We start from the raw sequence: 16,448 nt of genomic DNA on the forward strand, positions 1-16,448 counted from the left end.
TAGGGTTAAGTAGGGAGAAGCACAGGACACACAATTTAAGGAGGTCCTGTACTGTAAGGCTGGCCCTGGCTTTACATGATCTTGAGAGCATAGACCACCTTAAAATTTGCACCCTAGGCAACTGCTTAGCCTTCCTAGTAGTTGACCTTACCCAGTAAAATGCTCAAAATGTTGAGCACTAGATGTAGAAACAATGAACACATAGCCTCATGAAGCTGAGCAGGTAATCAGTACCAGGGTTTGTTTATCTTAAGTACTGGCACAGAAGTAAATGACTGTATGTGTCACATTTTAAAAGTGAAATATGAAGGCTAACAAGAATTTCCTGGACAAGCTACTTAATATATGGCTTTTAAATAGAAGGTAGTTTCAGATAAAGGTGAGGTAAAAGTTAACCTGCAGAGGCAAAAGTTAACTGAGCAAGCTGTTCAGAGAAAAAGAAGAAGAATTAAATAGTGTTTAAGTAAAACAAATTTTAAATGGTTGAAATTACTGAGAAAATGCTGCCTTAGTATTATTCACAACCTGCAGTGTTTTTCTTTTTCATTCTTTCTTTTTTGGGTGGGGGTCAGGGATGGCTAAACACTTGTGACACCTATTTAAACTTCCTACTTCATGTTTTATTGGATGGCAGCCAGACAGAGCCCATATGAATACTCCTTACCTCTTTAAAGCAACAGCTTCAAATACCTGCCAGAGGACAACTGCAATGTCTCATGGTCATTGTGGGAAGAGTAATGGAGCTGCTAGTAGCTTGTAGCCAACAGACATCAACTCTGATACTTTATATCAAAGGCATAGGGCAGCCTCATCACTAGAAGGATTTATCTGTCACAAATATCAGTGGAGCAAAGTCAAGGAGATAGAAGTCCTGCTGAGTTTGAGGCAGCGTAGGAAGTTTTGTGGCTATGCAGCAGGTTAGACTGCACCTCACACAAAAGAGACTTGACAAAAGTGTCAAGAATATATAGTTGGCTATATTCTGATAAGGATATGAAAACAGTACCATTTAATTGGACAAAGGTTTCCTAGGAAACAGCAGTCAGAAGTGTTGGTTACCTAGTAGGTCTATGAGTGTACATGTGAAGAAATGGGAATCTGTGGTTTCTTGGGGAAAAGGAGGTCTAGTACTGCCCTTGGCAGAAATGTTTCAGGAACTAAGAAAGAATAGCAGTATTCCTCAATGTCTCCCCACCTCCCAAATTAGAAACAGCGTGTGCAGTGAGGATGGTTGGAATCCACAGAAAGACCTCATTTAGAATGTGCTGTAACTCTTCCCCGTATCTCCACTCCCAATCCAATCCTCAGGGATTCTAATAAGCTCTTAATGCTAAATACTTCAAGCCTTAACAGAGCAGAAGGGACCAAAGTGTCATAATGACCTACATTGAATGATGGTGAGAGAGCAGATTGTTCAGGATCTGCTGGGTCTTCAGGCATGTGTGCGTTCCTTCTCTCATCATCTCTTCTGCCTCAGGGTGCAGATATTAATTCAACAGGAGAGTGGAAGACCTTGCCTGCCCCTCTTGAGCACATCAATCTTCACATCCGTGGAGGTTACATCTTGCCATGGCAACAACATGCCCTGAACACGCAGTTAAGGTGAGTGATGGGTCTTGGGCTCTGCTTTGCATACCGTGATCTCATCCTTTTATGGAGAAAGTTACTTTATATCAGGTGTGACTCTCAAGGTCAAATGCAGTTTCCCAAGCATCTATTGTTCTGCTCTATGTCAATGTGCTTTGTTCCTTTTCACAACTGAACACTTTGTTCGTATCTGTGACCACAGTGTGCTAAAGCAGCGGGTGGAATGTGGTGAGGAAGGATGCTGGCTTCTTTTGCCTTTGTGTGTTAGTGTGCGCTCATGCATGTGTGATCACACTCTGCCTTTTGATTTTCCTTGTACTTTTCTTGAGAAGCTGTAGATAAGACCAACACTCTGCTGGACGTGGAGAAATCTTCTTCCCTGATCCTCTGTAAATTCTTCCAGTTTTCAGGACACCAACTGCTGTGCAGTCTTCCTCCTGCTGGGCAGTCTGTCTCCCGCTTTTCCCAGAGCTCTTGCAATTTTAGTTCTGAAAGTCTCATGTCTTTAGAAAGATCCAGTCTGGTCCACTTGTTCCTCACTTGTCCAAGTCTGACTGTCTATCCCATGTTTGCTGCTCTTACCCAACTTGTTCCCATTTCTGGATTAGCATCCCTGATAGGTTCTTCTAATACTCTAGTTTATCAATTTTACCCCCACCCTACTGAGGCATTTCTTTGTAGTGATTCAAAATTGGATTCAAGAGCATCAACTCATGTTTCCAGAACATCAGTTTCTCTTTGTAACGTTTTATTCCAAAATAATACTTCTACTAAAGAGTTTCACATTGGTGCCAACGTTTTCCTGAAACTATTACCATATTTATTTACCACAGACAGGTTTATTAGAAGGGTGGACACCTATCTTTTTCTTTGAACATCCCTAACTGCTTTAATTATTCCAATTGCCAACTTTAAAGAAAGGTGTCTACTTCAATGCCAGTTTGCTTTTTCATTCTTTTTTTAGTGCTATTCTCTTTTTTGGACACCCATATCAATTGCTTTTGCAAAAATAAAAATTTTATTTTTCCGTATCCTTGAAGTACAAAATCCATCAAAGTCCTTGTACTTTCCCAGTGTCTTTTCAAGTTGAGCACCTGTACTTCATGCAGGCTTTTGGTTTTTTTTAACTTTCCTTTGATTTATTTTTTGTGTCTCTCACATCATGCCTCCAATCCTACCCTTCTCCCTCCCCACCCAAAAATAAAACAAAATAAAATTTAATAGATACAAGGAAAAAAGGAACAAAATGAAAAATGACAAAAAAAGGGGGAGAGAGGGTAAACACTCACCATGGAGGCTGCAGTGTGACACAGTAGTCATGTAGCAAACCCCTCTATCCATACATTTTTACATCATGCAGTGTCTTGATAACCATATGGATCAGTTATGTCCCAGACATAACAGTCTGCAAATGTAACCAACTCAGCAACTGCATTCAGGCATCGTCTCCCATTGCTCTTCATGCTGGGTCAGTCTGTGAGGCAAACTATCAAGTATTTACTACCCCATCCTATAGTTCATTTCACCCTCAATTTCCTACTAAATTATTATTACATTATTATTAGTCTACATTAATTGTACAAAATATTCACTGACGCACTTCTTTCCATCCATATGTAATGTATTGATCTCGTTCATCAACTAGTTCTCCCGCCCCCTTTTTTTTTAGCCATTCTTCAGTACTTCTAACTTGGTACCCATCTCAGGCTCTAATCATGCCTCTTCAATCCATCAATTTTTTTGATTGCTTATTTGTGGATTTTATTGATAATAGAAAATTTGAAATGAAAACATGACATTACATGTCCAGCTTATTATGCTTAACACGGTGTCTCTCATGTCTGACTTTCAGGGCATCTTTGTGATTTAGCTCACTGTGTGTATTCCTGTGTTGTTTCTGTCTCTTATGAGTGTTGATTTCTCCCTTGCAAGCCTTTTACATAGTAGTATAAATTCCATACTTTAGTGTGCACGTCCTCTGAATTGTTATGACACTTCTGTTAGTGTCTCTGCACTCGTCAGTGTGCACGTCCTCTGAATTGTTCTCACACTTCTGTTAGTGTCTCTGCACTCGTCAGTGTGCACGTCCTCTGAATTGTTCTCACACTTCTGTTAGTGTCTCTGCACTCTTGAGTGTGCACGTCCTCTGAATTGTTCTCACACTTCTGTTAGTGTCTCTGCACTCTTGAGTGTGCACGTCCTCTGAATTGTTCTCACACTTCTGTTAGTGTCTCTGCACTCTCTTGAGTGTGCACGTCCTCTGAATTGTTCTCACACTTCTGTTAGTGTCTCTGCACTCTCTTGAGTGTGCACGTCCTCTGAATTGTTCTCACACTTCTGTTAGTGTCTCTGCACTCTCTAGTGTGCACGTCCTCTGAATTGTTCTCACACTTCTGTTAGTGTCTCTGCACTCTTGAGTGTGCACGTCCTCTGAATTGTTCTCACACTTCTGTTAGTGTCTCTGCACTCTTGAGTGTGCACGTCCTCTGAATTGTTCTCACACTTCTGTTAGTGTCTCTGCACTCGTCAGTGTGCACGTCCTCTGAATTGTTCTCACACTTCTGTTAGTGTCTCTGCACTCGTCAGTGTGCACGTCCTCTGAATTGTTCTCACACTTCTGTTAGTGTCTCTGCACTCGTCAGTGTGCACGTCCTCTGAATTGTTCTCACACTTCTGTTAGTGTCTCTGCACTCTCTTGAGTGTGCACGTCCTCTGAATTGTTCTCACACTTCTGTTAGTGTCTCTGCACTCGTCAGTGTGCACGTCCTCTGAATTGTTCTCACATTTCTGTTAGTGTCTCTGCACTCTCTTGAGTGTGCACGTCCTCTGAATTGTTCTCACACTTCTGTTAGTGTCTCTGCACTCTTGAGTGTGCACGTCCTCTGAATTGTTCTCACACTTCTGTTAGTGTCTCTGCACTCTCTAGTGTGCACGTCCTCTGAATTGTTCTCACACTTCTGTTAGTGTCTCTGCACTCTCTTGAGTGTGCACATCCTCTGAATTGTTCTCACTTCTGTTAGTGTCTCTGCACTCTCTTGAGTGTGCACGTCCTCTGAATTGTTCTCACACTTCTGTTAGTGTCTCTGCACTCTCTGATCTCTTATTTGTGGCACTTTTCACTCTCAACTCTGGTTGCCTGTCAAGTGTGTTGAATGTGTCTTATATTACTGATATTTAGGATTGTGTGGATTTATAATTATACCTATTGGCATTTTAGCAATGATAGCTCTATCTCTGAACTATAAAGGAAAGAAGCTGAATTTGTTGATAGTGGAGTCTGATCAAGTAGTAGAAGGTTAACCTGGAGCAAATACAATAGAAAATTTAGGTCAGTGATGGGCACATGAGAAATAAGCATGAAGCTGCTGTCTGATGTTTTGTTTGGTTTTGTTATTCCAGAAGAAAATAACAGACATTATATTAAGTAAAATTAATCAGCAAGCAAGGTGGTATATAATAGAATTAGCACTTGAGCAGCACAGGCAGGTGGGATCATGAGTTAGTAACCAGACTGGGCCAGGGAGCCAGTTCTAAGCCAGTCTGAGCTGCTTGTCTCAAAAACAAACTAATGACCCCAGACAAAGCCACCCATTATAGAGTTACCATTATATGGATAACCCCTATTTTATGTGTTTCTGAGTAAAAATTTCCATAGTAAAGAAAACTTATCTACTGGCAGCAGCTGATATAGTCCTTATTGTGTGGTCTCTGTAGTGACCTTGGCTAAGGCCCCACCCTGTTTCATAGTCTGCATTCTGTGGATCAGCATGGCCCCAGCATCCACTGTCGCTGATGTTTAAACCCTGACTTCCTGTTTGTACATACGTTGCTGAGGTTTGGGATATTTCTTTACTGTGACAGTGATACTGGAGAAAGTGTCTTCTAGTGTTCTTGCCCCTGTCTCTGAAGGGAAGAAGTCACCCATGACTTTACCTGTCTGTCCTCGGCCCATGTGAAAATTGGTGGCAATATCTTCTAAAATTCTTTGAGTAGTAAGGATTTGTGCCTTTTGCTTCTGTTCCCCGCAGCCGGAAGAACCCTCTTGGCCTTCTCGTTGCCCTGGATGAAAACAAAGAAGCAAGAGGAGAGCTGTTCTGGGATGATGGGCAGTCAAAGGGTGAGTGCTGTGAGAGGGCGTGGCCATGGGAGGACAGAGTGTCTGACTCTGTCCCTTCACCCTGATGGACATTCGGCTGTGCATGAGATCTCACCTGTCATCTTAGAGCATTCTGCCAGAGAAAACATGGACTTCTGGTTGTACTCGTCAGAGGCCATGCTAGATGAACCAAAGAATGAGGAGGAGAACTCTCTCTCTTTCTTTGCCTCATAGAATGAGGATTGAGAGCTTCTCTCTCTTTTTGTCTCTTGTCTCTCTCTTTCTGAATATTCTCCTTTGTTACTCATATTTAACAGGCTCTCATTTCATTGTTAAAGGACACCTGAAGGACATATTTTGAAGACTGTTCCTGTAATTCATTATCATTATAAATATCTTCCCCATGAGTCCTTGTGGAAAAACTGTTGATGATGTGGAAGTCATAGCCATGGCAGGGAGGCAGTGAGCACACACAGTCCTGATCATGTGCATTATATGCCTTAGCAACTCTTTTCTTTCTTTTTCTCTTCCTTCCTTCCTTCCTTCCTTCCTTCCTTCCTTCCTTCCTTCCTTCCTTCCTTCCTTTCCCTCCCCTCCCTTCCCTTCCCTTTCCTTCCTTCCTTCCTTCCTTCCCTCCCTCCTTCCTTCCTTCCTTCCTTCCTTCCTTCCTTCCTTCCATCTCTAATGCACTAAGAATTCTCATGACTAACTTGGGAAATAGATTGCCATGAGATGCCTGCCTCTGTAGGACTGCAAAGGATTCTTTCATGGTTAGAGCATTAAGTTGAAGAAAAGTGTGTGGCCATGCAGGGTATGCACACATATAATCATTGTAAAATGGTTACCATAGCATTAACTGATGCTTCCATCACCACTAATGGCAACATTGGCTCTCTAGAACTTGTTCTTATCATGGTTCATAGGACTTGAGCAGATTTTCTACATTTAACCTCCCTCCTGACCATGAATTATCCTGTTCCTTCCTCTGTTTATACAAGTGCAGCCCCTGTGTAGAGACCCTATGTTGATTTTTCTTTTGCTATCTCAGCAACTTCTCCTGGTGGAGTATGAGCCAGATTCATCTCTGTTCTCACAACACAGGACTTCCTTCTTCTTTAATATTATAGAAAACTCCATTGTAAACATGCCCTGTAATTCTTTTATTCATTCATCTGCTAACAGATATGTTTGCTGTTTCCCCATCTTAGCTATTGTGAAAAATGGACACTAGACTTAAGAGCAACCTCTTAGGAGGAAATATAAGGACAGCTTCTTGGATATTGAGCATGGTATTGTAATTTTAAGAATGACATCATCCAAAGGAAATGAAACAGTGTGTCACAGAGATGCTGGGCATCTCTCCTATTTACTGTGGTCTTGGCTGTACTAGTGAGCATCTGAAGTATCTGAAGAGGTTGTGGTTGACAGCTCTAGTCAGTGTTCTTCAGTCATGAGAAGAAATAGGAGTCAGTTTTTAGGAGAGGAGGTGAAGCTCATCTTCTGTGGGCACAGGCCAGGCTGACATCTCTTTCTTCTTTCAGATACTGTGACCACGAACACTTACCTCTTTAGTGAATTTTCTGTCGCCCAAGTGAGTGCATATTTTTATGAACACTGTGTGTGATTTTGTCTGAAGATAACTATATACGTTCTACTATGTGTGTATAACTGTATTTATTTAAATATCAGCATTTATGCGGGTAAATACACTGTTATTTATAGGTTAATATGTAATAATTGCATCAGCTGTATTTATCAAAGTGTCAACAGTAAAAAGAAAATGAGCTAGTGTTATAAAAGAATTCTCTGAGATAGCTGTCTGTTTCCTTATCTCTCTCCATTGGCATTATAAAAATAAGTTGGTGTGCCCATTAGCTAATATTGGAACAGAGGCCTTTGGGGAAGGTTGAGTGTGTAGTCTAGGATGGGGAGTTGAGGAGCTGGGGAAATCAAGTGTTTATAATTTGTTCATCTTTATACTTGATGTGTTTCAGAACCAATTAAATGTGACAATTTCAAGTCCAAACTACAAGGATCCCAATAACTTAGCATTCCAGGAAATTAAAATCTTTGGGACGGAGGCAATTTACAATGTTAGAGTGAAGCAGAATGGTGTCCTTAGTCCAATGTCTCCACAAGTCGCTTACAATCCAAATCTGAAGGTAAGAATTCATCTTGGGAGGGTGACTTTCACGAACCTCCGTGGTGACTTATTATCACTTCCTGCTAAGATTACATGGGTTGTTGAAGAACCAGAGCCATCTGAGGCCTGACAGTGATGTTGGAGTATGGAAGAAGAAGGTAAAAATGTAGAGACAGTCTGAGACACCATGGCTCCAGTTTTTCCATCCTTATTTCTTCCCTCTAAGTGATTGGTTTTCTCTAACTGGATATGGGGACAAGGTCTGAGGCATGGGATCTGAAAGTTGATGGTTTGTACTCCAAGGTGAAAGTAGAAATAGAGAGCTTATGAATAAAATGTTTTAATTGCTTTTGTTTATTTAATGTTTAATGCTTCTTTCCATTGTTAAACTCTGTTGAGAAGGGTATATGACTCTAAGATACATTTGCAGGAAATAGTTTATGAAGATGATGGTGTTGCTAACTAACTTAAATGGTGACTAGAAAGTGGGATTCGGGGAGATGTGATGAGATCCAGCCTTTCTGTAAGATTTGTATTCAATTCCTCTTCCTTCGTACTGTGAGGGACATTTTCCAGTCAGGTCTCAGGACTTATACTGAGGAGCCTCATGGAATTGGAGCTGCTCAAATCATCACAGTTTTAGGATCTTTTGAATTAGGGAAATGATTCCATTGAGACTTCTACTAAATGGCCTATTGATGGTATTTTTGTCATCACAGAGTGATGACATCACAGTGTGTACAGAAAAAAACATGTGTTATGAAGTTATAAATAAATACTAATTAGCTTGGTTGTGTCTAGGGCAAAGTGTAAGACAGATGAAAGGTGCATTAGTGAAAATGATTTTTGTTTATGATAAAAAATAAGATAGTTAACACAACACCAAAGAAGTCTTTATTCTTTGAATCAGAGTGGTGAGAGATACAATTAACAAACATGAAAAAATATGAAAAAATGAAGAAGTGTAAGTCCACATTGGCAAGATATTTTGCATTGGTCTTATTTGATACTCAAGGCTTAATGCAGTATTTAAGATCAACTTTGTAGAAGACATGGATAGAACAGGACCTTGAAAGACAGAGTTTCATGGAGAATGAGAGATGGTTCAATGTCTCAATTCAGTGATAACACTGAATGCTCTTCTAGAGGTCCCAGGTTTGAAACCCAGCACACACACATTGGCTCACAAACATCTGTAACTGCAGTACCAGGGGAACCAATGCCACTTCTGCCTTCTGGGGCCACACACATAATGCACAGATAAACATGTAGGCAGAACACCCATGCACATAAAATAATGCTGGATACATCAGCTTTACAAGAAGTCTGAGACAGAAAGCAAATTGTAATATTTTCTGTAATTAAAAGTTCAAAGTTGAAGACTTGTTGGAATTGATTTTGAAGTTGAACTTTGTCAGATCTAAGATCTGTCTTGTCTAACGAGTGGAAGTCCCTGCTTGGATCCAGTCACAGAGTCCTAATTCTAGGAGAGATGAAAAAGGGAAACAAAACAAGCAAAGAAAGATAAGGAAAGTGGAAGAAGAAAGCAGAGACAAAGCTGATGGGGCAGGCCCTTCTAGCAAGAAAGAAACCCTGGCCCAGCATTGAACTCCAATCTACTTTTCTGGCCATGAATATGCTACAATCATTACAATTTCATATAATAATTGGAAGAATATGATATTTGAATCTTAACTTAAAAAGCACATTTCAAACTAAAAAGACAGCTGTCAATGTGTTCAGAAAGGGCCTTGTTTTCCTAGACAGCGTTCGTCTTGGTGATGCTCTCCAAGCTGAACTATTCCTGACAGGCCAGTCAAGTGATTCAGACTCTAACATTTCCAGTCTTTAATTCAGTATCTGGCTAAGATCTCATTCATATTTTTTTTTGAATTTTCGAGACAGGGTTTCTTGGTAGATTTTTGGTTCCTGTCCTGGAACTAGCTCTTGTAGACCAGGCTAGCCTCGAACTCACAGAGATCTGCCTGCTTCTGCCTCCCGAGTGCTGGGATTAAAGGCGTGCGCCACCACCGCCCAGCCTCATTCATATTTAGAAATAGGGTTCTTGGGGTAAGAGAAAACTGTTTTTATTTGAGAGGGTCTCTGGCACCCAATTAAGGAAGTCATGTTCAATTCTCTAAGGTCCTGACAAGGATCCTTGAATCAAGGCCTTCTTGGAGTCTGTAGTGCAGGGTGGGGATTGGCGGGACAGGAAAGCCAGGGCAGTGTCCAAAGGAAGGACACTGAGAAAAGGACGGTGACTCCAGATACGTGAATGCATTAGTCATGCAGGTGCTGTGTAAGAAACTTCAAATAAAAGAACAGGAAAAATTAGAATGGAGCGCAGCAGTTGAAAGCAAATGCAGTATGTGTAACTTCAAATGTGGGTTTCTGGCCTTGGGATTTGATGAGACTGTGTGTTGTAAATGAATATTTATATAATGATATATCCTAGTCCCCATTCTCACACTTAGCTGATAAGTCTTAGATAACAATAATTCAGAAAACTCACATAAGGTTCCATGAAAACTGCTATATCCCAAGGCACGTGACTCATATTGTCCCATTCTCTAAGCATTCCACACCAAAGGGGGCATGATATGGAGAGGTGATGAAAAAGAAAAATAGCTTAATTTGGGAAGAGGGGGAGAAAGCCTTTCTGACAAAATGAACAGGAGTCAAATGGTTCAGGGAAGGGATTTTAAAAAAGTATGAATATGTTTTTTCTTGGATTATATCTTTCTACTATGTTATATGTAAGGTTTTTATAGAATACTGGTATTTTCCTTTTGTAACAATCTCTTATTCCATACATACATACATCTATACAATTAAAAATTGTAGTGTGTTCTGTCATCGTAAAAAAAAAAAGGTCCTATGGATAGACTAAAAATGACATTTATACTTGATTAACATTAAAGGTTAAGGTCTGAAAGACCTTTGTCCTGAGGATGAATTTGCTTTCCTTCAGGTTGCCACCATCACAGATATCCGTCTTGTGCTGGGAGAAGCATATACAGTGGAGTGGGACATCATGGAGGACCAGGAGAAGATAGACTGCTATCCAGATGAGCAGGGTGCTTCTGAGGCCAACTGCATTGCCCGTGGCTGCATCTGGGAGGTGAGTGTGCTGAGGACGTTCGTGGAAATGGAAAACTCTTGAAACGCAACCTACAATGTCTTTAGTTCAGCCCTGTACCCTCAGATTTATTAAACTTCATGAAAAAATAAAGACTTTAGCAGAGACTAATTTAGATTGAAGAGTGGAGCAGGTAAGAAGGGGGTGTTTATGTGTATTTATAGTTGAGGAATTTAGAGTCATGCTTAATTTAATTGTTATATGCATGAGTAAATGAAGTGATGGCTTCCTCCATATAAACTGACTTTTCTCATCTATTTTGTAACTCCAGATCTCTGCCAATTCCTTTCTTTGCAGGAATCCAGCTCTTCTGGGGTCCCTTATTGCTACTTTGTCAATCAGCTGTACTCAGTCAGCAATGTTCAGAATGGCCCAAATGAGGCCACAGCCGACATCTCCCTGAAGGCTTCTCCATTTACCAATGCCTTCCCTTCTACCCCTGTGGATCAACTGCAATTGCGAGTGATCTACCACAAGAATGACATGCTGCAGTTTAAGGTAAGCGCAGTGTGTGCAGTCAGGTGTGGGCGGGGTCTTTCCAGGTCCATCGCCCTTTGCAATTGTGTGATACAGCATTCCAAAACCAAGTTTTATTTTTTCAGTAAAATACTCTAGAACAGCATTGTCATGAAGAGAACAATGAAATGACTGGTAGAGCAGCAAAACCTCTACTTTTGAATTTGAGAGAATCAATGTGTCTAAAAGAATGTTTTGGAGAAAAAAACATAAAGAGGGAGCAGAGGAGGCTACTAGGAAGTTTGGGCAGCTGTGGATGAGTTTGCTCCAGGGAGAATAAGGGAGGCTGGGAAGAGCAGACGTTTTTGAGACCTTGAGACCATCTTGGTCATTCATATCAGCTACAGGACGGAGATGCCTGAGGAATGACCATCGTGTTCCTAGGTTTCGTGTCTGTGTATGGATGGTAGTGATAATAGATTTGTGATTGACAATAGACGGGTAGGAATATAATGAAAAAAAATAAAAGTGATTTCTTTTCCTTCCATGGTTTAATCAAGCAAAGGGACTGGGGGTGAACTAGCTATTCTCTTTGTTGTTTCCTGATTAAACTGGGAGCTGCCCCGAAACAAGGGTTTGTCTCCACCATGGTGGTATTGGGATCCCACAGAGAGGCTGCCCTCCAGTGAGCACTCATGGTGCAGGAAGAACACAAGGCAGTGATCAGGGCAGACTGTCTTCGCCTAGACCACTCTTAGAGTCTGAGCTCAGTCTGGACTTGAGTTCTCCGGCTTCTGCGGTGATGTTGTTTTCTGTGTCCTCGCCAAAGTGGAGCTGGTCGGGTGTGCAGCCTCAGCTCACACTCACTAACCATGAAGCTGTATGGTGGTTCTCTCCCCCATACACATGTGTTTCTGTACCACTTTACACTCTAGGTCTTCGTCTGTGTTGTTTCCTTACCAGAATCACTTGCTTGCAATTTGTGTTGGGGTTTTTTGATGCTTAGCTTTAAAGATTCAGCCTGTATTTCTTCTATGAAACCATCTCGCTGTTCCTTCCCTGTAATGGCAAAGCCTTTCTGCAGAGTTCATGTCAGCTCGCATCCCTCAGGAGTGCTGAATTCTTCTTTCCTAGTTCCCATGAATTCCTGAGCTTTTGTGACATTAACTTTGGATTCTCAGTTCCTATCTCTACTGTGATTACTGTTTTATCAACAGTAGTGTGTGGATTCTTAATTTATTCAGCTTCATTTCATTTTCACAAGGAATATTTTAAATCAGAGAAACTTAGTTGTTATTCAATGTCAAAGTTTTCCGGTTCCACATTCACAAGCAAAACATATATCTGTAAATACCATACCAATTTCAGAATGATTATTCTTGTTAACAGTGGTATTAGAATGGATGAAGGAATTTTCCAAAACACATAATACTGAGACCTGTCTCAGATCAACCTATTTACCAAAACCTTGTTCTCTGCTGTGTTGTTTAAGTTCTGTATTATGAGGGAAAAGGAGACCAAACAAACAGGCTCTAGACTCTGTCAGCCATGCTAAAATAGTATACCGAGACATTCATAACTAGAGGACAATTCTTGACTACGGAGTTCTTTTGAAATGACTGCTAATTGTGAATATTCACATGACTGTTGTCGTGTTTTGACGTATTTACATATTATAGATTGATCAATTTAATATAGTTAGAATATCTGGTATTTCAATTATCTATTTTTTGAGCAGTGTGAAATAAACATGTTCACAAGTTATTTTGAATTCTATTTTTAGTTATGCAATTATATTATCAATTGTTAATTATGATTACTGTCAGCTTGATAGGAAAACATCATAATGTATTTGCCATTTTTTTGTCTTTTAAAATATTATCCCCTCTGGCCTAGATCTACGATCCCAGCCACAGTCGGTATGAAGTCCCAGTACCTCTGAACATCCCCGATGACCCAATCAGCACCAATGAAGGCCGTCTCTATGATGTCACCATCAAGGAGAACCCATTTGGGATTGAAGTTCGCAGGAAGAGTACAGGCACTGTAATGTGAGTGGGTCCTGGTCTGACTCAGTTTCCTGCTCTCCTAAACATTCCTCACCACGACCATTGTCCTTGTAGACATCCTGGCTCAAAATGTCATATTACCCTTGTTGAGATCTGTGATATATTTATTACCTTCTATGACTGTGATTTAAAAAAGAAAATATTACAAGGCAACTTACAGAAGATTTTATTTGAGTTTACGACTTCGGAAGTATGAGTGTGGTGTGGATTCCGGCAGCAGACATGGCAGCAGGAACAGATGATATTTCACATCTTGAGCTGGAAACAGGAAACAGAAAGTAAACTGGGAATGGTGTGAGCTTTGAGCTCCAAAGGCTATCTTTAGTGACCTGATTCTGCCACCAAGGCCACAGCTCCCAAGTGTCCCCAAATAGTGCCCAAATAGATTCCAAATATTGAAATACCGGGGACTATGAGAGTTAGCTCCTCTAACCACCATAGGAAGTGTTTTCTCTTCTTAGAGGAAATATTTACTATTCTGAGAGTCATTACTAAGGCAGTTATTGGTTCTTAGGAATTATTGAACAAGTATCTACTGAGTTCCTTCTGCATATCAGGTTCTCCTATAATACTGTCATCAGAGACAGATGTGTTTATTTCTTCTAATAAACAAAGTTAAATTATATGATGAAGAGAAATTAGATATACTGATAACTGCTATGCTGAAAAAATAGGGAAATCAGATTATTTCCTAATTTAGAAACTGTAATGTGAGTTTGTAACTCTGGGAAAGAGGTGACGTTTGAAATGGTACCTAGATTAGGAGAGATTCCACAGAGAGTTGAGGAAAAGGAACATCTGTGAAAGAATCAAATAAGTCATGAGCTGGAGGGAATTTATCGTTTACAATAGAGATTCCCCTGACGTAACAGCTAGGATGGATGTGGAGACAAAGCGGGCCTGGGAGATGGGATTTAGAACAGGAAGAGCCCTGCAGGGTCCTCAGATGCTCTCAGGACAGATGAGTGTGCATGTGGGCAGGGGTGTGAGCTGGTGTGAGGTGCTCATATCGCAGCCCTGGATACATGGAGGAAGTGGGCATCAGGGGTCAGAAGCAGAAGGCACAGTGAGTTTGGAGTGGTAAGGTGCAAAAAGTCACTGGATCTGTGACTGTGGACAGCAGTAAAGGGAAGCAAAGATACAGAGCAGAACTGATGGGGACTTGGGCCTTAGCCATGGTGACTGTTTATTTAACCACTAACTTACTTGTTTTGTTTGAGAGAGACTCCAGTAGGGATGGTTTGTGCAATGGAGGGCCCTGTTGTTCTCACAAAGGCAGCTGCTGTAAACCACTAGAAGCTGATTTTTTTTTTTTTTTTTTTTTTTTGCAAATGTCTCTTCTCCTTCTGCAGCTGGGACTCTGGGCTCCTTGGCTTCACCTTCAATGACATGTTCATCCGCATCTCCACCCGCCTGCCCTCCACATACATCTATGGCTTTGGGGAAACTGAGCACCCAACTTTCAAGATAGACTTGAACTGGCACACGTGGGGCATGTTTTCCAGGGATCAGCCCCCGGGGGTAAGGACAGGGTGTTTGGGTCTGGGTTCTGTCCTTTCCATCAACGCTGTGTGTCATGTGTTTCTTTTTTGCAGACTCCATATGATTACTACCCTCTACTGCTAGGCAGATGGGCACATTTTTAAATGCCGCTTTCTACTCCTGTTCTTAACAGAGGAAGCTTGACACAACGTAGCAATCAAGTTTCTGTTGAGTTTCTTTCCCAAGCACACAGTCCCCTAACCTCTTTTTTCCTGTGTCTCTCAGTACAAGATGAATTCCTATGGTGTCCACCCTTACTACATGGGGCTAGAGGAGGACGGCAAAGCCTATGGAGTCCTCCTGCTGAACAGCAACGCCATGGGTAGGATGAACCTGTGTCCTTTATTATATGACTATTCTTCAATTGCTTCGGAATGTTCTTAGTGAAAAAATTATAGTCTTTGTAGAATGGTTTTCCCTTTCATTGACCCTTTGTATATATTTTAATTATATTTAATTATTTACCCACATTTATTTGTAATGCAGCTAGTGAGAGCTTTCATTTAACTTCTTCAATTCTTTCTGCACATACTCCAGAATATCTGCTGTCAGTGTGTTACAGTTGAAAAGAGAGAAGGTCAGGATTCCAGGGTTAATATTCTCAACATGAAGGATTTCAGCATGATGACATTTTCTTGTGTTTTCAGATGTGACATTCCAGCCCCTGCCTGCCCTAACATACAGAACCACAGGGGGTATTCTGGACTTCTTTGTGTTCTTGGGCCCAACTCCAGAGCTTGTCACTCAGCAATACACAGAGGTAGGAAGGAATGCATTTATGAAATATGTGTGTTTGTGTTTGTGTGAGTGGGTGTACATATACTCAAAATGTGTTCCAATCCTGCTATTTAGGATGGCCATATAATGTAACTGTCATTTAGTTCCTAAATTTGATGGTCCCTCTGAGGGAAAATTATCATATGGAATATGGGAGAGTAGATATATTCCTATAACTATTAAATTATTTTTTTTCACTTATTGCAGTGGATCAGAGTTTTTGTGGTAACTATTTGTGGGTCTAGTGTGGTGGAGAGCTACTGTGGTAGTGACCTTGATGTTGTGGGGAGGGAGGGTATTGAATATAGTGGTAGCACTATTGGCAAATGTGATTTTTGAGAATGGTGACCATTATGGTGATAGTGGTAGAGAGGAAGATAGGGCATGAATTGATGATGAAAGTGACAGCACTGGAGTTGATATAGGGAGCTGAGAGAGTAAGGTCCTGACAGTGATGGTGGTGGTTGATATGATGATGTCGTAGTAGTAGTGCTATTGGTAATGATGCTCATGATTATAACAATGGGAGTTATCATGATGACAGATATTACATCATGACATTGTCACAGTGGTTACAGTGTGGTGATAAAGGTAATGATAATATACTGGTGGTAGTGGTGGGAGTCATAGTCACAGGGA

The 16,448-nt window shown here is 40.9% G+C and overlaps 1 protein-coding gene across 1 annotated transcript in view; it reads left to right on the top strand.

Annotated features, from left to right (window-relative positions):
- Positions 1-16,448, top strand: part of Mgam (maltase-glucoamylase) — a 143,647-nt gene that overhangs the window by 60,119 nt on the left and 67,080 nt on the right. Inside the window, exons 43-52 of the mRNA XM_075953615.1 lie at positions 1,478-1,602; positions 5,616-5,704; positions 7,225-7,274; positions 7,678-7,845; positions 10,798-10,947; positions 11,263-11,463; positions 13,318-13,472; positions 14,843-15,011; positions 15,258-15,354; positions 15,680-15,792. Of these exons, the coding sequence (XP_075809730.1) occupies positions 1,478-1,602; positions 5,616-5,704; positions 7,225-7,274; positions 7,678-7,845; positions 10,798-10,947; positions 11,263-11,463; positions 13,318-13,472; positions 14,843-15,011; positions 15,258-15,354; positions 15,680-15,792 (1,317 nt within the window). The remainder of the gene's footprint in view (positions 1-1,477; positions 1,603-5,615; positions 5,705-7,224; positions 7,275-7,677; positions 7,846-10,797; positions 10,948-11,262; positions 11,464-13,317; positions 13,473-14,842; positions 15,012-15,257; positions 15,355-15,679; positions 15,793-16,448) is intronic.

The sequence above is a fragment of the Microtus pennsylvanicus genome, chromosome 19, assembly GCF_037038515.1.
Source record: "Microtus pennsylvanicus isolate mMicPen1 chromosome 19, mMicPen1.hap1, whole genome shotgun sequence".
Lineage (NCBI taxonomy): Eukaryota > Metazoa > Chordata > Mammalia > Rodentia > Cricetidae > Microtus > Microtus pennsylvanicus.